Source organism: Diceros bicornis, chromosome X, assembly GCF_020826845.1.
Source record: "Diceros bicornis minor isolate mBicDic1 chromosome X, mDicBic1.mat.cur, whole genome shotgun sequence".
Taxonomy (NCBI): domain Eukaryota; kingdom Metazoa; phylum Chordata; class Mammalia; order Perissodactyla; family Rhinocerotidae; genus Diceros; species Diceros bicornis.
In genome coordinates, this window is record NC_080781.1 from 46,582,604 (window position 1) to 46,607,726 (window position 25,123).

Below are 25,123 nucleotides of genomic sequence, written 5' to 3' on the forward strand. Positions count from 1 at the left end.
TTTTGGTGATAGACCTGGGTTCCAGTCTCACATGTGCCATTTACTAGCTGCGTGGCCTTGGGCCAGGTCTTTTACCTCTTAGCCCAAGTTTCCTCGTTTGTAAAATTAGGATAATAATTCCTACTCGTGGAGCTATTGATTAGAGGATTAGAGGTAATGTATGTAAAGTACACAGAAGCTTAATAAATAAGAATTATCATAGCTGGTGGGTTCAGGTGGACCTTTTTGTGTCTCGTCTTAGGAACTTGAGGGGGCCACAGAGTCCTCCGGTGTTTAAAGGGGGATTAATGTAGTTTGGCCCAATCTCCCCTGCCTTGTGCCATATCCACAAGGCTAGGCTGAGGAACTTAGTTCCCCAGCTTCAGGGGACAGTTTTATGTGTCTGCAAGTGGATGAGCTGAGTGGTGACTGATATTCAGCAGTAACTGAGGCCCTATGCCCTGGGCCTGGTTCTCCTTTCTCCCCACAGTTTGGAGTTTGAAAATCAGAAGACTCGCTTGGGCATCCAGTTGGATTTTGAAAAGAACCAACTGAAGGAAGACCAGGATAAAGTGCACATGTGGGAGCAGACAGTGAAAAAGGATGAAAATGAGATAGAAAAGCTCAAGAAGGTAAGGAGAGCATGAAAAGACAAACTAAAAACTGGGAGGAAAAATTGGAAGAGATATGATAGACAGAAGAGTAATATCCATAATTTATAAAGCCCTCATCTAAATAAGAAAAACACCAAAACCTAAATGGAGAAAAAATGAATAAGTGGCACAGTTCAAGAAGAAATTCAAATAGTCCATAAACATATACACATAATTTAGCCTTACTAGAAGTCAAAGAAATGCAAATTAAAGCAACAATCAGATGTAGTTTGTTTCCATCACATTACCCAATTTTCTTTTTTAAAAAAGGATAATGCTTAATACTGGCCATGACGCACGAGACCAGCATTCTTGTGCCGTATGGCACCATCCATCAAGAGCCTTCAGAATACATTTATCCCCTCTAACTCAGTAATACCGGAGGAAATCCAAAATACTGGCACACAGGTTGATGCACGCAGGTTGATGTTTATTACAAGCATTTATAGTTCCATATTGGAAACTGTCCAGTGCCCCCTGGGAATTAGGAATTTAGCAAATTATCTTACATTCATATAAGTATTTTTGTAGTTTAATGGTCTTCAAATTTTAGTAATATACAGACCCACTTTAAAGATTAAGATCTCCGGTGTTGCCTTAAAAATCCTTAATGTTAAATATATACAAACATACATACTGAGAACACTTAACCAAAAGCTGGGACAAACTTACAAATTGAATTTTATAATTAACCACGATAATTCAGCACAACAGATGATGGTGTTTTGCTGAAACCGAGTCCCTTTTCACAGTGCCCCTGTGCTGCTGACTACCAAGGCTCAGTTCCTTTGAGTTGAGCATGGCTGTGCCGCTGGGTATTGTCTGATGACTCACTTTTCCCACACTCCTTCTCTTTAACTTCCTGTGAAACCTTTGTTCCTCACAGTACCCCCTCCTGAGGTGATTTGGTCCTCACTTGGTTTGAACATACCATTTGACTTCTATATCTGCTTATGTCTGTTGTTAGTTAGTTTTTTTCATTAAACCCTGATGGTTTGGTGTCCCCAGAATCTTAAATGCACATGCAGATCAGACAGTAAAATCCTGGGGCAGGCCTAGGTGGACATCTAGATGATCCAGAATCATTTCTATGACTTTTTGACTTTGAAGTCTTTTTAAACATAGCAGAAAGTTACAAGAATAATACAAAGAACTCCCAACTACCCATCACCAAGATTCATCAGTCATTAACATATTGCCATATTTGCTTTTGCATTCTCTATGTGTGCATATTATTTTTTATGAGCCATTTGAGAGTAAGTTGGTGATACGCCCCCTTCATGTGACTTTAAGATAAAAATGAAAATAAAAATTCTCCTTTAAAAAATCAGGACATTATAAGTAAGACTACAATCCCCTTTGACCACTCATTCCCAGTCTCCTTACTCTTCCTGGGCTGATCCCATGTAGTGTGTGTTCTTCCAGACCTTGTAGGCATTTACTTAAATATTTTTACATTCATATATGTGTATTCATAGAAAATACACAGTATTGTTTGTGTGGGTTTTTTAAAAAACATTGATGTTGTTATATTGATCATGACAGTAGTTTTGATGTGGAAAAGATGCTCAAATATAATTTTAAGTGAGAATGTAGAGGATTGTTGTGTTTTTTGTCTGAGGAAGATTAGCCCTGAGCTAACATCTGTGCCAGTCTTCCTCTTTCTTGTATGTGGGTTGCTACCATAGCATGGCTGACGAAGGATGTAGGTCTGCGCCTGGGATCTGAACCCATGAACCCAGGGCCGCTGAAGCAGAGCACACTGAACTTAACCACTATGTCACGGGGCCAGCCCTAGAATATAGTTTTAATTACAATCTAGTCTTAACTATGTAGAGCTGTCTATAAGTAATGCTGGGAGGAAGTATGCTACAATGTTAATTGGTTATCTTTGGCTGGTGGGATTACAAGTGATTTGTTTTTACTCTCTGCTTTACTTTTAACTTTTCTACAGCAGGCAACTTGTATAATGTTGTGTGCGGGGGAGGGCATCCAAATAATTTGGCAAAAAATAAAAGAAGCCTAAGGGATGATGGGGGTATGTGAAAGCAGAGCTCATTGATAGAGGCTCCAACAAACCGCCTGGTGGAAAGGGTGGGGGCAAGGGGAGATGGGGAAAGCCTTCACTTCTTGTCCTGTTCCCCCTGCTGGGACCAGGAGGAGCAAAGACACATGAAGATCATAGATGAGACCATGGCCCAGCTACAAGACTTGAAGAATCAGCACCTGGCCAAGAAGTCAGAAGTGAATGATAAGAATCACGAGATGGAGGAGATTCGTAAGAAACTAGGGGGCGCCAACAAGTGAGTGGGTTCAGGCCTGGGGTTGGGGGAAGTAGGTAGAGCAGGCAGCCTGCCAGATTTGGGTCTCATGTATCTCCCTGGATCTTCTTAGGGAAATGACCCATTTACAGAAGGAGGTGACAGCCATTGAGACCAAGCTTGAACAGAAGCGCAGCGACCGCCACAACCTGCTACAGGCCTGCAAGATGCAGGACATCAAGTTGCCACTGTCTAAGGGCACCATGGATGATATTAGTCAGGAAGAGGTGAGTATTACGGCTGGTGGTGGGAGTAGGCTATGAACAACATTGACCAGGGATGGGGGATGAAAGTGGCCAGTGAGGGCAGGTGAGTGAGAGAGAGAGAGAAGGATAGTGGGTGGGGCTTGTGAGGGACATAAGGAGGGATGCAGGGAAGATGAGGCAGAGCGAGGCTGTGAAGGTAGGTGAGGTGAAAGGTAATACCCTTGGTGTGAGAGGCAAGTTGAATGGAGGGTAGAGCCATGTGTCAGTAGGTGGTGAGGGAGGTAAGCCAAGAGAAGATGAAATCATTCATTAACCTTAGGGATTTGAGCTATGTTGGCTCCAGCAGGTGATGGATATTGGTAGGAGTGGGAATTGAGGGACATTAGCCAAGAGCAAAGGAAGACAGAAGCTGGGGGACCTGAGGGACGATGGCTTAGCTGCAGTGAGGGAAGTTGGCCAGGAGAGGGTTGGGTAAGGGAAATCAGCAATGCAGAGGTGACGAAGCTTAGTTATAGGAAAGGGAGGGACACTAGGTGATAGAGGAGCCAAGGCGTTTTATCCACTAGAAGTGAAGCTTGCTAGCAACAGGTGGGGAATGTTAGCTGAGAGGAGGTTTGCGTATATCTTGTCTTAGGCCTGGACATGTATCTCAGTCCTGCATGTCTTTTTCCCTTCCGCCTTCCCAAATAGCGTTTCAGTTTAATTCAGCAAAATATTTTGAACACCGGAAATGTGCCTGGCATCACGGTAGCAGGTGGTATAATTACTCTGAATCCTAAGCACAGCCCTGCCGGCAGGCAGGCATTGTCCGGTGTTAACAGATGAGGGAACTCGGGATCCGACAGCATGGTTTGCCCAGGATCACAGCACTAGGCAGTGGTAGAGCCTAATTCTGAGCTTAGGTCTTTCTGCCTTCCAAGCTGCTGTCCTCCTGCCACAAGTGCTTTCTAGTGAGGTGCTTCTCAGAGACATTGAAGGCTGCAAAGGAGCCCCCAGCTTCCTCTAGAGGGGCACTCTCATGGCCAGTCTGTTCCATCTGACTCTCCCTCTCGCCTATGCAGGGTAGCTCCCAAGGGGAGGATTCAGTGAGTGGTTCCCAGCGAACTTCCAATATCTATGCACGAGAGGCCCTCATCGAGATTGACTACGGTGACCTTTGTGAGGATCTGAAGGTGAGGATCAGCCTCGGGGGGTGGAGACATCTTCCCAGCTGTCCAAGAGAGGGTCAGTCCATCTGGAGGCCCTGTGGAGACCACGACTGGAAAGAGGGGAGAGCTGGCAAGGGAGGGAGGGTTAAGTTATGATCCAGGGTCCCCCCCACCCCATATACAGACATAGGCACATCTTTCGCCCCCATCCCTGCCTGCTGCCAGTCTTCCCCTTCCTCGCATGTACAAGTCAGCCCAGATCGCACACAAAGAACGGGCTCCTGTACAGTGAACAGATAGGCCTTGGGTGTTCCTCGGGGCTCCGTCCTAGGCACTGTTTCCTTCTCACTTTGCGTTCTCTCATCCTGGTTATCTCTTTTATCTCTTTTACTCCCCTGGCTTCAGCTGCCATCTCTATGCTGGGTCTCACAGGTACCTCAAACCCCAACCTTCCTCTCCAAATCTGCCTTTTGTCCTCAGTGCCTGCCACAGGTTCAAACCAGAAATCTGAGCCTCATCCTTGACTCCCTCTCTCACTTTGTATATTCAGTGAATTACCAAGCCCTATCCATTCCACGTCCTAAATACCTATTGAATTCTACTGTTTTCTGTTTCCACTGTCTCTCTAGTGCAGGCTGCTTTCACCTCTCACATGGACTAATGCAAGAGCCTCCTAAATAGTTTCTGATGCTTTTCAATCCATCATTATACCCAGGGGGACTTGAGTTTTTAAAAAGCTTTTTATCATGGAAATTTTCAAACATATACAGAAGTAGAGAGAATAGTATAATGAAGCCCAGGTACCCATCACCCAGCTTCAACAATTAGCAACACATGCTCAATCTTGTTTTTTTATACCCTTCCCCCTCCCCATTGGACTATTTTAAATCAAATTCCAGATATTATTCCCATTCATAATTACCTCAGCATATATCTCTAAAAGGTCTTTTTTTAAAAAACATAACCACAATATTGTACCAAAAAATTTTTAATACTAACTGTGATATCATCTAAGATTTAGATTTATATTTCCATGAACGTCTCATAAATTATTTTTACATAGTTTGTGTGTTTAAATAAGGATTCAAGTGAGGTCTGTGTGGTAAAATTGATCTCTTCTAGTCTATAACATTTTCTTATCCCTTTTATTTATTTATTTATTTGCTGGGAAAGATTCTTCCTGAGCTAAAATCTGTTGCCAATCTTCCTCTCTTTTTTTGTGTTTTCTTCCCCAAGGCCCCAGTACATAGTTGTATACTCTAGTTGTAGGTCCTTCTAGTTCTTCTATGTGAGCTGCCGCCACAGCACAGCTGCTGACAGACGAGTGGTGTGGTTCTGTGCCCAGGAACTGAACCTAGGCCGCCAAAGCAGAGCAAACCAAACTTGAACCACTAGGCCGTCAGGCCTGCCTCCCCTTTTATTTTTTTCTTCCTGTTTATGGAAGAAACTGGGTCGTTGGTCCTATACAATTTTCTCCGTTCTGAGTTTGGCTGATTATGTCCCATGATGTTATTTAACATGTTCCATCCCTGTATTTCCCATAAACTGGTAGTTAATCTAGAGTTTGATTGGATTTGGGTTCATTTTTTATTTTTGGCAAGAATATATCATAGTTGGTGCTGTGTACTTGTGAACTTGCTTTTGCATCGCATCAGTAGGCACTGAATGTCAGTTCTCTCTTTCTCTGTGATGTTGAAATTGATGAGTGTTCAACATTACCTGAGACGTATTCTTGCCAAAAACTCAAACATGGATCTGATCAAGTTTCTACATCCACCAGTTATAAGAAACACGGGTGCCAGAGGAGCATATTAAATAAAAGCACAGGGATGCAGTTAGCTAAATCCAGACTGTGGGGAACTCTAAAGCACAAAAGACCTGGTCTCTTCCATAAATGGAAGAAAGAAAATAAACAGAGAGGGAGAGCTTTTATAGACTATAAGAGACAAATCAACCAGTTGGAATGTGTGGCCCTCCCTTAAATCCATTGCAACGAAAAGAGAGGAAGGGGTACTTAGATAGATTAAATGAGACTTGAGACATATCAACCAATTGCATTATATGCACCTTATTTGGAACCTGCTTTGGAAAACCTGTAAAAAAATTTTTTATAAAATAATCAGGATGATTTGAACACTGACCAGATCATTTATGATGTTCAGGAATTGCTGTTAATATTTTTAGGTGAGATAATGGTATTGTGGTTTTATTTTTAAATGTCCTTGTCTTTTACAGCAGTGATTCTCAATGGGGGATGGGGTGGATTTTGCCTCCCCTGGGGATATTTGATGATGTCTGGAGACACTTGTCACATGAACATGTCACAACTAGGGCAGAGATTACTACTGGCTTCTGGTGAGCATCATGCTGCTAAACATCCTACAGTACACAAAGGATAGCCCCCACACCAACGAGTCTTCTGGCTGAAAGTGTCAATAGTGCCGAGATCCAAAAACCCTGATTAGAGATACATACTGAAGTATTTATGGATGAAATGATATGTCTGAGATTTGCTTTGAAGTAATTGGATATAGAAAGGAATTGGGTATAGATGGCGGAGTATTAGCCACGAGTTGACAATTATTGAAGCTGGGTATGGGGTACATGGGGGTTTATTGTATTATTCTCTGCATTTTGGTGTATGTTTGAAAATTTACATAATAAAAAGATAAAAAAAGGAAATCATGATCACTAGGTTCAGCTGTTGTTAGCCCCATAAACTTGTTTTTTCTTTTGCTCTTTTTAATTTTTTTTAGTATGCTTGTTGTAATCCATTTCTTTTTTTTTTTATTGTGGTAACATTGGTTTATAACATTGTATAAATTTCAGGTGTACATCATTATACTTCTATTTCTGCATGGATTACATCATGTTCTCATGTTCACCACCCAAATACTAATTACAGTCCATCACCACACACATGTACGTAATCATCCCTTTCACCCTCTTCCCTCCCCTCTTCCCCTCTAGTAACCACCAATCCAATCTGTGTCTCTATGTGTTTGTTTGTTGTTTTTATCTTCTACTTATGAGTGAGATCATATGGTATTTGACCTTCTCCCTCTGACTGATTTCACTTTGCATAATACCCTCAGTGTCCATCCATGTTGTCACAAATGGCTGGATTTCATCGTTTCTTATGGCTGAGTAGTATTCCATTGTGTATATATACCACATCTTCTTTATCCATTCGTCCCATAATGAGCACTTAGGTTGCTTCCAAGTCTTGGCTCTTGTGAATAATGCTGCAATGAACACAGGGGTGCATGTGTCTTTACACATTCATGTTTTCATGTTCTTTGGATAAATACCCAGCAGTGGAATAGCTGGATCATATGGTAGTTCTATCCTTAATTTTTTGAGGAATCTCCATACTGTTTTCCATAGTGACTGCACCAGTTTGCACTCCCACCAGCAGCGTATGAGAGTTCCCCTCTCTCTACATCCTCGCCAACACTTGTTGTTTCCTGTCTTGTTAATTATAGGCATTCTGCCGGGTGTGAGGTGATATCTCATTGTAGTTTTGATTTGCATTCCCCTGATAGTTAATGATGTTGAACGTCTTTTCATGTGCCTGTTGATCATCTGTATATCTTCTTTGGAGAAATGTCTGTTGATGTCTTTTGCCCATTTTTTAATTGGGTTGTTAGTTTTTTGTTGTTGAGATGTATGAGTTCTTTATGTATTTTGGAGATTAACCCCTTATCAGATGTATGGTTTGCAAATATCTTCTCCCAACTGTTAGGTTGTCTTTTCGTTTTGTTGATGGTTTCCTTTGCTGTGCAGAAGGTTTTCACTTTGATGTAGTCCCATTTGTTTAATTTTTCTGTTGTTTCTCTTGCCTGGTCAGACATGGTGCTTGGAAATATGTTACTAAGACCAATGTCGAGGAGCATACTGCCTATGTTTTCTTCTAGAAGTTTCATGGTTTCAGGTCTTATTCAGATTTTTAATCCATTTTGAGTTAATTTTTGTGTATGGTGTAAGATAATGGTCTACTTTCATTTTTTGCATGTGGCTGTCGAGTTTTCCCAGCACCATTTGTTGAAGAGACTTTGCTTTCTCCATTGTATGTTCTTAGCTCCTTTGTCAAAAATTAGCTGTCCATACATGTGTGGGTTTATTTCTGGGCTATCGATTCTATTCCATTGATCTGTGTGTCTGTGTTTGTGCCAGTACCATGCTGTGTTGGTTACTATAGCTTTCTAGTATATTGTGAAGTCAGGGAGTGTGATATCTCCAGCTTTGTTCTTTTTTCTCAGGATTCCTTTGGCTCTTCGGGGTCTTTTGTTGTTCATGTAAATTTTAGGATTCTTTGTTCTATTTATGTGAAAACTGTTGTTGGAACTTTGATAGGGATTGCATTGAATGTATAGATTGCTTTAGGAAGTATGGACATCTTAACTATGTTAATTCTTCCAATCCAAGAGCACGGAATATCTTTCCATTTCTTTGTGTCTTCTTTTTTTTTTTGTGAGGAGGATCGGCCCTTACCTAACATCTGCCAATCCTCCTCTTTTTGCTGAGGAAGACTGACCCTGGACTAACATCCATGCCCATCTTCCTCCACTTTATATGGGACGCCACCACAGCATGGCTTGACAAGCAGTACGTCAGTGCGCACCCGGGATCCGAACCGGTGAACCCCGGGCCGCCACGGCGGAGCATGCGCACTTAACCGCTTGCACCACTGGCCTGGCCCCTCTTTGTGTCTTCTAAAATTTCTTTCAACAATTTTTTATAGTTTTCAGCATACAGATCTTTCACCTCTTTGGTTAAGTTTATTCCTAGGTTTTTATTCTTTTTGTTGCAATTGTAAATGGGAGTGTATTCTTAATTTCTCTTTCTGATACTTCGTTGTTAGTGTATAGAAATGCAACTGATTTTTGTATGTTGATTTTGTATCCTGCAACTTTACCATATTCGTTTATTACTTCTAAAAGTTTTTTGGTGGATTATTTAGGGTTTTCTATATATAAAATCATATGTATAAAATCATGTCATCTGTTTTGTGGCCTAATATGTGATCCGTCCTGGAGAATGTTCCATGTGCATTTGAAAAGAATGTAATCTTCGGTTTTTGGATGAAATGTTCTGTATATATCTACTAGGTTCATCTGTTCTAGTGTGTCATTTAAGGCCAATGTTTCCTTATTGATCTTCTGTTTGGATGATCTATCTATTGGTGTAAGTGGAGTGTTAAAGTCCCCTACTATTATTGTGTTACTGTCTATTTCTCCTTTTATGTCTGTTAATAATTGCTTCATATATTTAGCTGCTCCTGCGTTGGGTGCATAGATATTTACAAGTGTTATATCCTCTTGCTGGATTGTTCCCTTGATCATTATGTAGTGCTCTTCTTTGTCTCTTGTTACAGTTTTTGTTTTAAAGTCTATTTTGTCTGAGTGTTGCTACCCCAGCTTTCTTTTCATTGCCGTTTGCGTGGAGTATCTTTTTCCATTCCTTCACTTTCAGTTTATGAGTTGTCTTTAGGTCTGAAATGTGTTTCTTATATGCAGCGTATAAATGGGTCTTTTTTTTTTTTATCCAGTCAGCCACCCTATGCCTTTTAATTGGAGCATTTAGTCCATTGAGGTTTAAAGTAGCTATTGATAAGTATGTACTTACTGCCATTTTTTAACTTTTTTTCTCAGTGTTTTGGTAGTTCTTCTCTGTTCCTTTCTTCTTCTCTTGCTCTCTTCCCTTGTGGTTTGATGGCTTTCTTTAGTGTTATGAGTTCCTTTCTCTTAGTTTTTTGTGTATTTATTATAGGCTTCTGGTTTGTGATTACCATGGGGTTCACATACAGTAACCTACGTATATAGTGATCTATATTAGGTTGATGGTCTCTTTAGTTTGACTTCTATATGAAAGCTCTACTCTTCAACTCCCTTCCTCCCACATTTTATGTTTTTTGATATCACATCTAACCTCTTTTTTGTGCCTTTGTATCCAGTAACGCCTCATCTTGGAAACAGATAATTTTTGCTATTTGTGGTCTTCTCTTTCCCCCTTAAATAAGTCCCTTTTGCATTTCTTGTAGTACTAGTCCTGGTGACAAACTCCTTTAATTTTTGCTTGTCTGGGAAACTTTTTATCTCTCCTTTCCTTTTTGAATGATAACCTTGTCAGGTAGAGTATTCTTGGCTGTAGGTTTTTTCTTTTCAGCACTTTCAATATATCATGCTACTCTTTTCTAGCCTGTAAGGTTTCTGCTGAGAAGTCAGCTGATAGCCTCATGGAGTTTCCTTTGTATGTAACTTGTCTTTCTCTTGTGGCTTTTAGGAGTCTCTCTTTATCTTTAATTCTGGACATTTTAATTATGATGTGTCTTGGTGTGGGCCTCTGGGTTTATCTTGTTTGGTGCTGTCTGTGTTTCCTGTACCTGCATGTCTGTTTCCTTCCTTAGGTTAGGGAAGTTTTCAGCTATTATTTCTTCAAATAGATTCTCTGCCCCTTTTGTCTTTCTCTTCTCCTTCCGGGAGACCTATAATATGGATGTTAGTGTGCTTGATGTTGTTCCAGAGGTCCCTTAGACTGTCCTCACTCTTTTTAATTCTTTTTTCTTTTGTCTGTTCAGCTTGGGTGATTTCCTCTAGTCTTTTGTCCAGCTCGCTGATCTGTTCTTCTGTATCCTCTACTCTGCTTTTGAGTCCCTCTAGTGAATTTTTTATTTCTGATTGGTTCTTTTTTATATCTTCCATTTCTTTGTTGACGTTCTCACTGAGTTCATTCGTTCTTCTGCCAAGATCAGTGAGCATCCTTAACACTCTTTGTTTGAACTCTCTGTCACATAGGTTGCTCATTTCTGTTTCCTTTAATTTCTTTTCTGTGGTTTTGTCCTGTTCCCTTACTTGGAACGTCTTCCTTTGCCTCCTTATCTTTCCTCTTTCCCTGTGCTTGTGTCTCTCTATTAGCTAGGTCAGCTACGGCTCCTGATCTTGGAGAGGTGACCTTATGTAAGTGATACCTTATGAGGCCCAGTGGTGTGCTTCCCTCTCGTCACCAGTTCCGAATGTTCCAGGAGTGACCCCTGTGTGGGCTACGCGTCCTTCTGTTGTGGCATGGTGGCTCTTCCCGTAGGTGCCCAGGGAGGCAGAGCTGTACTCCTGGCTAGGTGTTGTAATGCTCAGCTGCTTGTAGTTGTTGTGGGCCCTTCAGTCTCTTTATCAGGTGTGAGGAGCCCCAGCACAGTTGGCTGCAAGGCCTAATAGCACATTCCTGTTGCAGTATTTCTATTAAGTGAGTAGGCCCCCAGCGTGGCTGGTTGTTAGGCTCAGGGCCTTACAATTGCTATAAGCCTCTGGACTTGAAGTCTCTTGTCGGCTCTCTGAGGGTTGCAGCTTGGTGGGGCTGGCCTCAGGCACAGGAGCACCCACTTGTTTCACACTTTGAAAGGTGGGACCAAACTCTTATGTGGCTCTTTGAGAAGTACAAGTCCTCTGCAGCTGGCAAGCCCCACCACACACAGGTCCACACACACAGTCAACACAGTCCTGCCCCATGTGCGTAACCCCTGGCCTCCTGAAGTGGACCCACTCTCTCCAAGGCAGGAGCCCCACAGATTCCACCGAAGCCCCACACTCTCCACCCACTCCTTGTGCATGCCCTGCCCCGCAGAGGTAGACCCACCCCCCAGGCTACAGAGAACCCAGGCCCACAGGTTGCCCAAGGGCTTGTTGTTGGGTGGGGCCAGTCCCTAGGGTGGGCTGCCTGCCCTGGCTGAGCTGGATTAAGTTGGTGCTCTAGTGGGAAGAACTCCAGTGGCGTCTGCCAGCGTCTGTGTCAGCAGGCCCACACCAGGCCACAACAGTGGCCGCCACCAATGTCCCAGTCCCTTGTGAGGTCTCACCTCTTACCAGGATGCACTCAGAGCCTATTAGGTGAGTCTCTTTTCACCAAAGGACTGTGCACCTTTCATTGTGGTGATTTTAGGTTGCTTTCTGAAATGGGTGAATTTGTGTGGGCCCTTGAAGAGTTGGCTTTAATTTCTTTGTGAACTAGCTTTTCTGGGGGTGTTCCCCAATGTTGTTAGTAGCAAGGAAAGTCAGATATTATGCCACTCGTCTCAGTTGTGCTGGGTCCAAAAAATGCCTATAGCAGGAACGCTCCCCGGCTCAGGTCCCCCACTCCCCCAGGTAAAGCTGTGTACCTTTGGGTTGCTCCCAGGCAGCCGTGAAGCATTGCGGCTTGTGAAGGTGGCGTTTTTTCCCTCGAGAAGGGAATTTCTGCCTCTTCTACCTCAATTAGGATTGTCATTTGTTGCAGGAGTTCCTCTTATCCAGTTTTAAGTTCCCTCTCAGGGGTAATTTTTCCAAGAGTAGTTGTAAATTGGCTGTGTCCGTGGGAGGAGGTGAGTTCATAGTCTGCCTACGCCACCATCTTGACTTTGCTGCCCAGCCCCATTAATTTTTATAAACTTCCCTATCAGCCTTTCATGAGTTGGTTTTAGGAGCTGTTAATGATTATTGCCTTAGATCCATTAAGGATTGCAAAATGGTAATTTTCTGATACTTTCATTCCTCCTCCATTTATTAATTGGATTTCTAAAAAGAACTTTCTCACATCAACTATTTAGTTCCCTTGAACTACAGTTTGTACAGAAAAGGTAGGATAAATACTTAATTCTTTTCCTTTATTTACCAGCTTTCAGAATGAGTTGGTTGCCCTTGTAACCCTTAAAGGTGACCAGTGAGGTTTTAATTTGTATTTACTATAAACTTGTGTTTAAATATATTTTGATATGTTTCATTCTGTTGGAATAATTTTTCTTTTTGATGTTCAAATTGTCCCATCTTTGGCCAGTGGGAGCCACTTCAAGTTGATTTTTGTTATTCTTATTTTTAAATTTTTATTATGGAAAATTTCATATGCAAAAGTAGAATAGTACAATGCTATTATACTGTTGTACAATGCAGTGTTACACTTCATGTAGCCATCTTCAGTTTTAACAGTTATCAACTCATGGCCAAACTTGTTTCATGTGCACCCCCATGTACTCCATCCTCCCTCCCTACCCCCAGGTTATTTAAAAATAAATTGTGGAGCTAGCCCTGATGGCCTAGTGGGTAAAAAAAGTTCAGCATGCTCCACTTCGGTGACCTGGGTTTGGTTGCCAGGCGCAGAACCACACCACTCGTCTCTCAGTAGCCATGCTGTGGCGGTGGCTCACATAGAAGAACTAGAAGGACCTACACCTAGAATATACAACTATGTACTGGGGCTTTAGGGAGGAAAAAGAAAAAAATAAATTGTGGACATCATGTCATTTCACTTGTAAATATTTCAGAATGTAACTCTAAAAGAGATAATTCTTAAAAATATGTAGAACCCATTTTCATACCAAAAAGCAATAATTCCTTAATATTGGGATTTTATATTATTATGTATTATATAATAATTCCTTGATATTAATATTATGATTAGTATTCACATTTCCCTGATTATCATACACACACACTCTCACAGTTTGCTTGCTTGAATTGGGAGCCAATCAAATAAGATGATAGATAGATAATAGATAGATGAATGATTGGTATAGTGATTGGTTGATGTGTTTCTTGAGTCCCATTTAATGTATAAGATCCCCCTCCATCTGTTTTTATTTTTCTTTGCAATATTTTTTTGTTGTTGAAAAAATTGGCTCATTTCTCCTGAAGGATTTTCTACATTCTGTACTTCGTTGATTCTATCCCATGACTTTTAAAATGTTCCCCCAGAACACAGCAAAAAAAAAAGTTCTGCTATCCTCCGTAGTTCCTGTAAGTGGGTAGTTAGATGCAGATCAGTGCTGTTCGATAGAGATATAATGTGATCCACATGTGTAATTTTAAAAAGGTGAAATTAATTTTAGTACTGTATTTTGTTTAACCCAGTATATCCAAAAGAGTTGTTCAGTATGTGAACAATATAAAAATTATTGATGAGATATTTGACAATCTCTTTTTGTACTGTCTTCAAAATCCAGTATATATTTTATGCTTATAGCACATCTCAATTTGCTGCTAAATTCCTCAGAAATACTTGATCTGCATTTAGATATCCTAAAATTTACAATTGAAAAAGGAGAAGCACATACCCAAGTTGTGCCAAAGGTACTTAAAAGTTTTCCAGTAACTGAATTATCAGTTTTTAAAGTTAAATTAACCAAAGTTCAGTAAAATTAAAACTAGTTCCTCAGTCACACTAGCTGCATTTTTCATGCTCAACAGTCATACATGGCTAGTGGCTCCCCTATTGGACAGCTCTTATCTAGAGGTTTGATTAGATTCAAGTTTTGGGGTTTGTTTTGGTCGAGGCTGCTTCATAGGGCCGGCCCCGTGGCTTAGCGGTTAAGTGCACGTGCTCCACTACTGGCGGCCCGGGTTCAGATCCTGGGCGCGCACCGACGCACCGCTTGTCAGGCCATGCTGAGGCCGCGTCCCACATACAGCAACTAGAAGGATGTGCAACTATGACATAGAACTATCTACCGGGGCTTTGGCAGGGGGAAAAAAGGGAGGAGGATGGACAATAGATGTTAGCTCAGAGCCAGTCTTCCTCAGCAAAAAGAGGAGGATTAGCATGGATGTTAGCTCAGGGCTGATCTTCCTCACAAAAAAAGAAAAAAAGAATAAGGCTGCTTCATAAGTGGCATTGTTACTTCCATCAGGAGGGTTATAGTGTCTGGTTGTGGCTCTTTTTGTGCAGTTTGCAGCCATGGTGATCATTGCCTAGATCCGTTAATTTGCAGGGGTTGCAAAATGATGGTCTTCTTATTCTATCATTTCTTCTTCGTTTATTAGCTAAAATACTGTAAACAGAGATTTCCTTTCATCAGTTATTTGTTTACCCTGAGGTACAGTTTGTATAGGAAAGGCAGGATATATATCCTTGATTCTTTCCCTTTATTTACCAGTTTATAAAATAATGAGTTCGTTCTTTGGCATTCTCAAGATTTGTCCACTGAGTTGTTTTCACTATGAACTTACAGATTTAAACACATTTGTTGTATTGTACTCTGTTATGGTTATTCTTCTTCTTATTGATCAAGTTTTCGCATCTCTGGCCAGTGGGAACTCATTCAAGTTGGCTTCTGAATCATTTTGACACAACTTTCGTAGCCTTTGATATCTTCCTTGCTTTCTGGTATGTCCAGGCTCATCCTCCACATTTCCCTCCCCAGACCTGGAATTAGCCATTTCTCTGAGAAGCTCTGACTTCTTTTAATGGGAAATGCTATTATTTAGCGACTACCATCTGGACACTGGTGTGCTCATGACTGCTGGGCTGCTCTGTGCTTCTAGAACTTTTCAGTAGACTAGGCTATGAAGTACATTTTTTATTTTTATTTTTTATTTAGTTGTTTTTTTGGTGAGGAAGATTGGCCCTGAGCTAACATCTGTGCCAGTCTTCCTCTATTTTGTATATGGGACACCGCCACAGCATGACTTGATGAGTGGTGTGTAGGTCCGCGCCTGGGATCCGAACCTGCAAACCCTGGGCCTCCAAAGCAGAGTGTGCGCACTCAACCACTATGCCACCATGCTGGCCCCTGCATTTTTTATTTTGAAGGAAAAATGTATCTCATGAGTTCTTATTGATACTTCCAATTGAAATTGAAATTTTCACAGTTTAACATCATTAATTTTATGTTTGAGTCTCCAGTTATTCATGCTAAAAATCTTGGTTCCTAGCAACACTAACGTAATAACATATTTACTTTATCCTATTCTGTATATAATAGTTTGAAAATCACAATAAGATATTATTAGTAACAATTTGATTATTGAATGCTGTTTAAGATTTCTTTGAGGTTCTTTTTGTTGTTAAGCTAATGGCTCATTGGGCATGTACAGTCATTTTCCTATGTTTTAAGTAATTTGAAAGAATTCTCTGCGTGTTTAACCAGCTTAATATATAGTCAGGTTTCTTTGTTTAGTTTCAGGTTTTAAGAGATTGCTTTTTTTGGCATTTTGATTTATTTTTTCCAACTTTAATTTTGAAAATTTTCAAACCTACAAGAAACTTGAAAGAATAGTACAGTGAACTCCCATATGCCTTTCACCTTAGATTCATCAATGGATATTTTTCCAATTTGCTTTCTCTCTCATCTCTCTTGATTCCTTCCCTCTGGACTACACACTTTTCTTGTTTTTGCTGAACCATTTGAAGGAAGTTGCAAACTTCAACTCTAAATACTTCAGCATGCTAAGAACAAGAGATTCTCCTCCATAACCACAACTCCAGATTACACCTAAGAAGATTAATAATAATTTCATATCTAATATCCTGCCCATATTCAAATTTGCCTAGTTGTTCCTAAAGTGTCTTTTGTAGTTGTTTGTTTGTTTGTTTTTAACTATGATCCAATTAAGATTCATGTATTGCTTTTGGTTGTTCTGTCTCTTTAGTTTCTTTTAATGCGGAACAGTCCCCTCACCTTTTTTCATGACATTGATCTTTTGAAGAGTCTACATGTTGTCTTGAAGAATGGATATGTTAGTTTCCTTTCATTATTAATTAACTTATTCTTCCTGACCTTGTGTATTTCCTATAAATTGGAAGTTTGATTTAGTCCGGAGTTTGGATCTAGTTTGATGGATTTGGGTTAAGTAATTTTTTGGCAAGAACATTTCATTGGTGATGCTCTGTACTCTGTATTGCATCACGCCAGGAGGCACATGATGTCAGGATGCCCCGCCATTCATGATGCTAAGTTTGATCCTCAGTTAAGGTATCAATTGCCAGATCTCTCAACGCTAAACATACAATTTTACCTTTGTAAGTAGTAAGTAATCTTCAGGGTAACTCTTGGGCATCTTGTGAATATCTCGTTCCCTAACAATTTTCTACCCAGTGGTTTTCACATTTTGATTTAATTTTGTTTTATAATTATGTAAAATCTTCATCTGGTTCTAAAAACAAAAGTATAATACAAGGTACGTGAAGAGGAGTTTAGCTTCCTCCATGCGTAACCAGAACGCGTAACCTGCCTTCTGCATGGGAGCGGGCCCCCAGGCCCCCACTCGGTAATTAGTTTTTGGATTATCCCTTTTTTGCTGTTGTACTTTTAAAACACAAATATATTCATATTCCCTCTCTTAGATAAAAGATAGCATCCTAGTGTGTACCTTTCATATTTTACCAATGACATACCCTGGAGACCACTCCATAGCAGTGTGTAGAGATCTTCAGAAGGGCTTTTCTAAAATGCGTGTATATTCATGTTCTTCCTGTACTTGAAGTCATTCAGCGGTACCTCACCTCCCTCAGGGTAAAGTCCAAACCTCTTACAAGGCCTAAAAGACCCTTCATCATCAGGCTTCCGCCTATGCCTCCAGCCTTGTCTCTTTCCTCAGCACACACGCATGTTGCACGCACACATAATTGCTACTATTGCCATATTGAATTGCCTTTTTCTTTTGGCTTTTGAAGTTTATTAAAGTTTATTAATCTTTTGAATTGCTTTGAATTTCTTGAATGAACCATGAGCAAACCCCTCGTACTGCATGTGATGCTCTTGTCTGCATGGAAGACTGTTCCTTCTCTCTGTCCTTACCATTCATCCTGTAGGCCTGAGCTTCAACATATTCCTGGAATCCTTCCCTAGCCCCAGAGTCTGAGTTAGGTGCACTTCTTGTGTGCTCACCCAACACTGTTTATCATCGTTTTGGTATCTACCGTGCAGTGTTCTGATTGTTTACTTATATGGATTCCTCTGTTAGTCTCTGAGCTCTGTGAGCACAGGAACCATGGCTCACAGGCTACGAGGGCTCCAGTGCCTGGCACTTGGAAGGCATTCAATAAACCTTTATTGACTAAAAGTGGCAGAAAGGCACAAGCCTAGACATGCATTGCAATATCCATAAGACCTAAAACCAAACTCAAGTGGAATTTGCTCAGATGTAGTGACCTGAGCAGAAAACGTGAGTTGCCTTATTCATTGTGGAATCCAGACCAGCCCATGTGGGAGCCTCTAGGTGCCCCTGGGATGGTGCTGGCTCGTGGCTTGGGCTTAGAGCCAGAGAGAGGTGGACAGACTGACAGGGCCAGGGGAAGGGCTAGAGATGAGAAAGCAGCATCAGCCTGTAATTTCCAGGGATGGTAGGAATAGTTACTGTGGGCAGGACCTGGTGGGAGGAGCTGAGCTGGAGAAGAAGAACCTGCCTTCTGCGTGGGAGCAGGAACCAAGGCCCCCACTCGGTCAAGCATCTCTGTGGAGGCCTGGGCTCAGGGGCCTGGCCCTTCTTGATGTTGCTGGGCCTGGGGTTTACAGGATGCCCAGGCCGAGGAGGAGATCAAGCAGGAGATGAACACACTGCAGCAGAAGCTAAATGAGCAGCAGAGTGTGCTCCAGCGTATTGCTGCCCCTAATATGAAGGCCATGGAAAAGCTGGAAAGTGTCCGAGACAAGTTTCAGGAGACCTCAGATGGTAAGATTTCCCCCTTTTACTTGGGCCTAAGACGAAGGCAGGAGGCTGGAGGTGTGACAAGGGCCTGTTGTTACATATCACAACAGCTCCCGTTTTTTTATGCTTTTTTACTTGAAACTCTCAAGAGCCCTAAACAGTAGGGGTTATCACACCTGTTTTATAGAGTGGAAAACTACTGAGGTTCAGAGAGGGCGAATGGCCTGCCCAAGGTCACACAGCTGGTTGCTGGTAGAGCCCAGGGAAGAATCCATGTTTATGTGGCTCCAAGCCCATGTTTCTTCCTTTGCACTACATGGCCGGCCCACTGGATTCATTCAGGTGGTTGTGGAACCATCTTCCCGGGACCCTCCCCAGGCATTCCTCTCCCTCTGTGGGATGTTGCTGCTCTGTGGATTGTCATTTGTAGGTCATTCTTGCCAGGGCGTGGTCCTCAGCCTTGGCAGAACCCGGGCACTGAGGGGTCACCTGTTTTTCCCTTGTGACAGAGTTTGAAGCAGCTCGAAAGCGAGCCAAGAAGGCCAAGCAGGCGTTCGAGCAGATCAAGAAGGAGCGCTTTGACCGCTTCAATGCTTGTTTTGAATCTGTGGCCACCAACATTGATGAGATCTACAAGGCCCTGTCCCGCAACAGCAGTGCCCAGGTAGGCTGGAGCCCCTTACCCAGCCAGCCCCTACCATCCTCAGCTGCCCTTCCCTCTAGGCTTCCTGTCCCCGTCCCCACCCAGACCCAGACCCAAATCCTGACCCTGAACCATCTGCCTTCCCCTAGGCATTCCTGGGCCCTGAGAACCCTGAGGAGCCCTACTTGGATGGCATCAACTACAACTGCGTGGCTCCTGGCAAACGCTTCCGGCCTATGGACAACTTGTCGGGCGGGGAGAAAACAGTGGCAGCTCTGGCCCTGCTCTTTGCCATCCACAGGTAAGGCTGTGCCCCCCAGGGCGGTTGGCGGAGAGACTGAACTGAGGCCCCCGGAGGCTCTGGGGCCCAAGGATATGCAGAGGTGAAGATGTGCTGGTGGAATCTGGATTGCGTCCCTGTTTCCCTACCTACTACAGCATATCTGGCCTTGGTTTCCTGGACCTGTCTTCCCCATCCACCCTCATCCACTCAGCCTGCCCTCACTGGCCCCTGCATGTATTCAGTCCCACTGCCAGGCTTTTGCTCACACGGTTGCTGGCTAATAAGCCCTTCCCATGCAAATCTAGCTTGACTGTCACCTACCACCCCTTCACATCTCATTCTCCTCCTCCTGTTCCTCTAGGAAGCCTGCTTTGACCACTGTGGCATACCCTGACCTCCCCTCCTGAACACCAGTAGTCCTTGAATCTGACCCCCACAACTTAGTGCTTGATTGTACAGCATCATTCACCAAGCATTTCTTGAGGGCTGCTCTGTACCAGACCCTGTTGGGGGATTAGGGACACAGATGAGTCAGACGTGGTCTCTGTCCTCGAGGAGCTCATGGTCTAGTGGAAGCCAGATGTGTAAACACATTCAGCTAAGTGTTGTAACCGGCTGAGCGTGTGTGCTGTGGATACACAGAGGAGGGATGCCGACCCAATCTGGGGCAGGGTGCGGGTGGCCAGTGAAGGCTTTCAAGGGCAGATAACACTTGAGCAAGAAATACGAAGGATGAGTAGAAGTTAGCCAGGGAGACCAGTAGGCGTTCCACGTGGAGGGTGCAACACGTGCAGAGGCAGGGAGACATAACAGCATTGTGCGGGTGAGTGGGGTGGACCTCCAGGTAGCTTGGTCAGTATGGCCAGAGCCTAGGACAGCTTTATGTCCCCAGCCACTCTGGGAGCTCTGGAGAAGACCGTGTCTTCTCCTGGTTCTACAGGATTCTGGAGCACAGGGCTGGATACAGAGGAGGGCTCAGTTGGTGTATTAGCCTTTAGGGGCTCAGGCAACATTAAGACCTGGGTTTTTTAGTTTCTGAAGAAGTGGAGGGGGAAGCTGGCCTGTGTGATGGGCCCTGGGGCTGTCCCACTCCACCTCCATCCCCATCAGTGTCAGCTCACGTACTGGTTCCCTCCCAGCTACAAGCCAGCCCCCTTCTTCGTCCTGGATGAGATCGATGCTGCCTTGGATAACACCAACATTGGCAAGGTGGGTGCAAGGAAAGTGGGGCCTGGGAGGGAGGGGCTGGGTTTCAGGGAGCAACTCCTGAGTGCGCCCTAGCCGTTCCTGCTGCCTGTTCTCTGTGCCCGGGAGGCTGGGCCCAGGGTCATCCATGCCATGCTAGTCAGTGCCTCCTCTCAGCCTCTCTTCTCCCCACCCTCCATCCCTTACCCCATCCCCTCTGCCTCTGATTCTGACTGAAAAACACAAGAGAGTGTTAGGGCTTCAGCCCTGCTAAGTGCCCGGCGGCGCCTCCCACAGGTGGCAAATTACATCAAGGAGCAGTCGACTTGCAACTTCCAGGCCATCGTCATCTCTCTCAAGGAGGAGTTCTACACGAAGGCTGAGAGCCTCATTGGAGTCTACCCCGAGGTAGGGCGGGCCTGGCTTGGGAGCCAGCCCCACTCCCTGCCTGACTCCCCAGGGCAGGAAGGGAAGGCTGCAGTGGAGGAGCACGGGGGCGGAGGAGCATAGGGACTCAGGTCCTGAAGGGCCATCTGGGCTTGTTGGAGCCCTACCCTGGAGGCTTAGCCAGCCCAGCTGGGCAGGGCCGCTGCATTTGGGGACAGGTGGAAAGGCCAGGCAGAAAGGCCAGGCAGAGGCAGCCAGACAGTAGAGTGCAAAAGCAGGAGACTGCAGAGGTAGGCAGGGAGAGAAGGCACATGGGACCGAGCACATCCCCTCACACCCAGAGAGAACCATTGCCTGGGCTTTGGGCAGGTATGTAGGGAGGAGGGTTTGAGGCCCCCAGTTCCAGGGTGCTAGACCCCTCTTAATTCTCTCCTTACAATTTCATTTTTCTTTTTCTCCCTCCTCCTTCAGCAAGGGGACTGTGTGATCAGCAAAGTCCTGACCTTCGACCTCACCAAGTACCCAGATGCCAACCCCAACCCCAATGAGCAGTAACAGTAGTTCTGCCCTCCCGCCCTGTCTGGATCCCTAAGCTGCCCTTCTCCCAATCTCTGGATATTTGGCTCCCAACCTTCCCCTGCCTCCTGTCCTTGTTTGGTATAGTCTTGAGATTTAGGCACTGCTATGAAGCATGAAGAGGAACAGAGGTGATGTTAGGTCTGGAGCAAAATTCCTAAGCTACAGGCAGCATCCCGGCCTCTGGAAGGAGGTGCTGAGCTGGACTGAGCTGAACAGGGCCATCTGTCCATCCCCTCTTCCCCTCCTGGACCTCTCCCCCATCAACCATAATCATAGGTCCCTTGGGCCTCCTTGCATTTTGCTTGTGTGTGGGTATGTATGTGTGTATATGTGTGTCCGCATGTGCGCATGTGGGTGTGTTTGCAAAATAATAAAGATATTGGAGACCCATTTTAGAAGGAGCCTAGACTGAATTTGATTCCATGAGAGCTTAGTATGACAGCACCCCAGAGCTGGGCAAAGGCATTCAGGACCTCATAGGAGTCAGGCAGTCACATGAAATTGCCCTCATTCACTCATTTGTGTTTTTGTTCATTCTTGTATTCATCAGACACATACTGAACACCCTCTATTTGTCAGGCTCTATGCTAGGAACACAGAGCTGAATCAGACATGATCTCTACTCTCCTGCTAAGGAGATGCAGTGGGTTCATGAGTTCCCATAGTTAGCTGAATCATATGTATAGGTACTTTGAATCTGAGAAGAGGATGATCACCTCCAGGCTTCCTGGAGGTCACATTTGAGCTGGACCTTGACAAATTGGTAGGATTTGGTCAGGCATTAGGAGCAGAGCCTGGATTCTGGGGACATACAGTTGTGGGTTCTAGTCCCATTTTTTTTTTTATCACTTACTAGGTTGACGTTGAGCAAGTCATTTGACCTTTCTGTGCCTCAGTTTCCTCATCTGTAAAATGGGGCTAACAATATTTACCTACCTCATAGGATTTAATGATGTCAAGCTCCTCACTGGAAGCCTTATCCCTACTTGGAGCCCACTAGGTGCTGACTCCTCAGAATGCAAGCCTTCTCATGCCTGGACCTGAGCCTGAGGGCTTCTGATCCCAGTTGTTAGGGACAGAAGGAGCCTCCAAATCTGGGAGATGCTGAATGCCCTGGTTATTAGGAAAGTTCCAGGGCACTGATGGGGTTTACCTGGTAAGTGGAGGGCCTAAGGAAACCTATATTTGCAACCACATATGATAACCAGGTGCCTGGGCCCCAACCTGGGTTGTGAGGAAGTAGGGGAGAGGTAGCCTGGGCCACATCCCGGCCAAATGCGTGTGACGTTCCTTTTAGGAATGAACGGCATTAGTTGCAAGGCCTGTGCAGAGGCAGCACAGCCTGCTGCCACAAGGTCAGCCTTTGCTTGTTCACATACACCGTCAGACCATCACCTTGTCTTGCTCTGTGTACTGCAATTTTGTTTTTTAAAAGTTAAATCAGTTCTCATTACCCAAATAATGCATGAATGCATTCTCTTTTTAAGAAATTAGATTGTTACAAATAAAGCTAGCCTCATTCGACTGCCATTCCCTCTCCCCCTCTCCCTCTTGACCTGCTGTCGTGTTTGTTGTATATCCATCTAGACTTTAAGACTTTTACATATATGAGTTCATTGAAAATATTGTGTGTTTAATGCAAATGGTATATTGAATCGTGCTGCAATTTGCTTTCTTGGCTTAACACTGTTTTTGAGATCTATGCATGTTGCTAAATGTAGATGCAGTTCATCCTTTGTAATTGCTGTATAGATTGCCATCATATGACTCGACCACATTTTACTTAACCCATTGCTCTCATGATGGACAGTAAGACTGTTTTCCGTTCTTGCTATTACAAAATAACTACATAGGAACATTGTGTGTGTGTGTGTGTGTGTGTGTGTGTGTGTGTGTGTGTGTAAGTTTACCTCGGGTTGATTCCTAGAAGTTGAATTGCAGCGTCACAGGCTATTTATATTTTTGTTTTTGATAGATACTTTCAGTTGCCCTCCTGTGCTATTTACTCAGTATTTATCTTGAGGTTGTCTTGGGTCTAACATTGTTGTCTACTTCAGTTTCATCCTAAGTAGTGATATCCATGAAACCACAGGTTTGATGTGCTAATTATGTATTTTTCTAATACATATTAAAAGGCATAGCTACCAAAACAAAATAAATTTGTCTGTGTTCAACCAAAGAAGTCACATACCACCAGTGGTACATGTGCTGTAGTTTGGGAAATGCTGGCATATGTGGAGGAGCACAATTTGGGAGTCACTCTGCTTTACATCCTAGCTGTAGAAACCTGAGCCCGTTACTTCACCTCCTTGAGCCTCGGTTTCCTCATGTAGAAAGAGAAATCATATAGGCCTACCTTGCAGCAGTGTAGCGAAGATGAAATACATTTGAAGCAATTTGGCTGGCATCTAGATCATCATAGGCCTTTAGAGGTGGCGATTGCTGTTCTCCTCACTTCACCGATGAGGAAACTGAGGCCCAGGAAGGTTAAGTGACCCAACTACCAGATAAGAGTGAGGGTTTGAACCCAGGCCCTCCGATTCAGTCTAGTGCTTTCTCCACTGTGAGGATGGTTATCTACCTTGGCTGTGCACTGGAATCACTTGTGAGGCTTTTTCTTTCTCCTTTTTAAAAATCAAAGCAATATATACACTGGTTAGAAAATAAAATAGTACAGAAGGGCTTATAATGAAAAGCACCAGTTCCCTGCTGCACCCCCATGTTCAAAGCATGTGGAGCTCCTTGTTCTGGTCCCGCGCCTAGAAATCTAATTCAGTAGGTGTGGATAATAATCTAGATAACTAATCCCTGCCTCACAGGGTGGAAAGGATTACATGAGATGCCTTAGGCTAAGGCCCTGGCACACAGGAACACAAGTGCTACAAAGGAGCTTCGAGGCCTTAGGTTCTGAGGATCAAGGAGGTGAGATGACTTGTCTGAGATCCCGGTGGTTCAGTGGCAGAGTCTAGACTTCAACTTGAATTTCCTCTGTGCTTGTCCAGTGCTTTCCCACTGTGCCACACTGCCTCGAATCATCACAAGGCAGCCCATGCTCAGTGAAGGCTGTGCTCAGAGAGGAGAGCAGACACCACAATGTGTTTCCAAGAGCAAGCTGGTTCCAAGTAGGAGCCGCAGGGCTTGTTGAAGGATGCTAGGTTGACTTCCTCATGCTCTGGACCCAGTTGCCTTGGTCTAGGGGATCGAAGAGTACTCCACGACAGTGTCTACCTTAATTGGGCACTTGACTCTGAGAATCACGCTGTTGCGCACCAGGGACACAAACGTGAGTCAAATCTTTGTCCTGCCTTTGAGGAGCTCACTGTCTAGTTGGGGAGGCAATTTATTAGAC

The 25,123-nt window shown here is 43.7% G+C and overlaps 1 protein-coding gene across 2 annotated transcripts in view; it reads left to right on the forward strand.

Moving 5' to 3' along the window:
- Positions 1 to 23,304, forward strand: part of LOC131401018 (structural maintenance of chromosomes protein 1A) — a 37,888-nt gene extending 14,584 nt beyond the window's left edge. For both annotated transcript variants that reach the window (XM_058535938.1, XM_058535939.1), the window contains 10 exons: positions 470 to 611; positions 2,790 to 2,935; positions 3,027 to 3,180; positions 4,221 to 4,331; positions 18,565 to 18,721; positions 19,207 to 19,361; positions 19,490 to 19,641; positions 20,763 to 20,832; positions 21,106 to 21,216; positions 21,667 to 23,304. In XM_058535938.1, the coding sequence (XP_058391921.1) occupies positions 470 to 611; positions 2,790 to 2,935; positions 3,027 to 3,180; positions 4,221 to 4,331; positions 18,565 to 18,721; positions 19,207 to 19,361; positions 19,490 to 19,641; positions 20,763 to 20,832; positions 21,106 to 21,216; positions 21,667 to 21,750 (1,282 nt within the window). In that variant the 3' untranslated portion in view covers positions 21,751 to 23,304. The remainder of the gene's footprint in view (positions 1 to 469; positions 612 to 2,789; positions 2,936 to 3,026; positions 3,181 to 4,220; positions 4,332 to 18,564; positions 18,722 to 19,206; positions 19,362 to 19,489; positions 19,642 to 20,762; positions 20,833 to 21,105; positions 21,217 to 21,666) is intronic.
- The last annotated feature ends 1,819 nt before the right edge of the window (positions 23,305 to 25,123 follow it).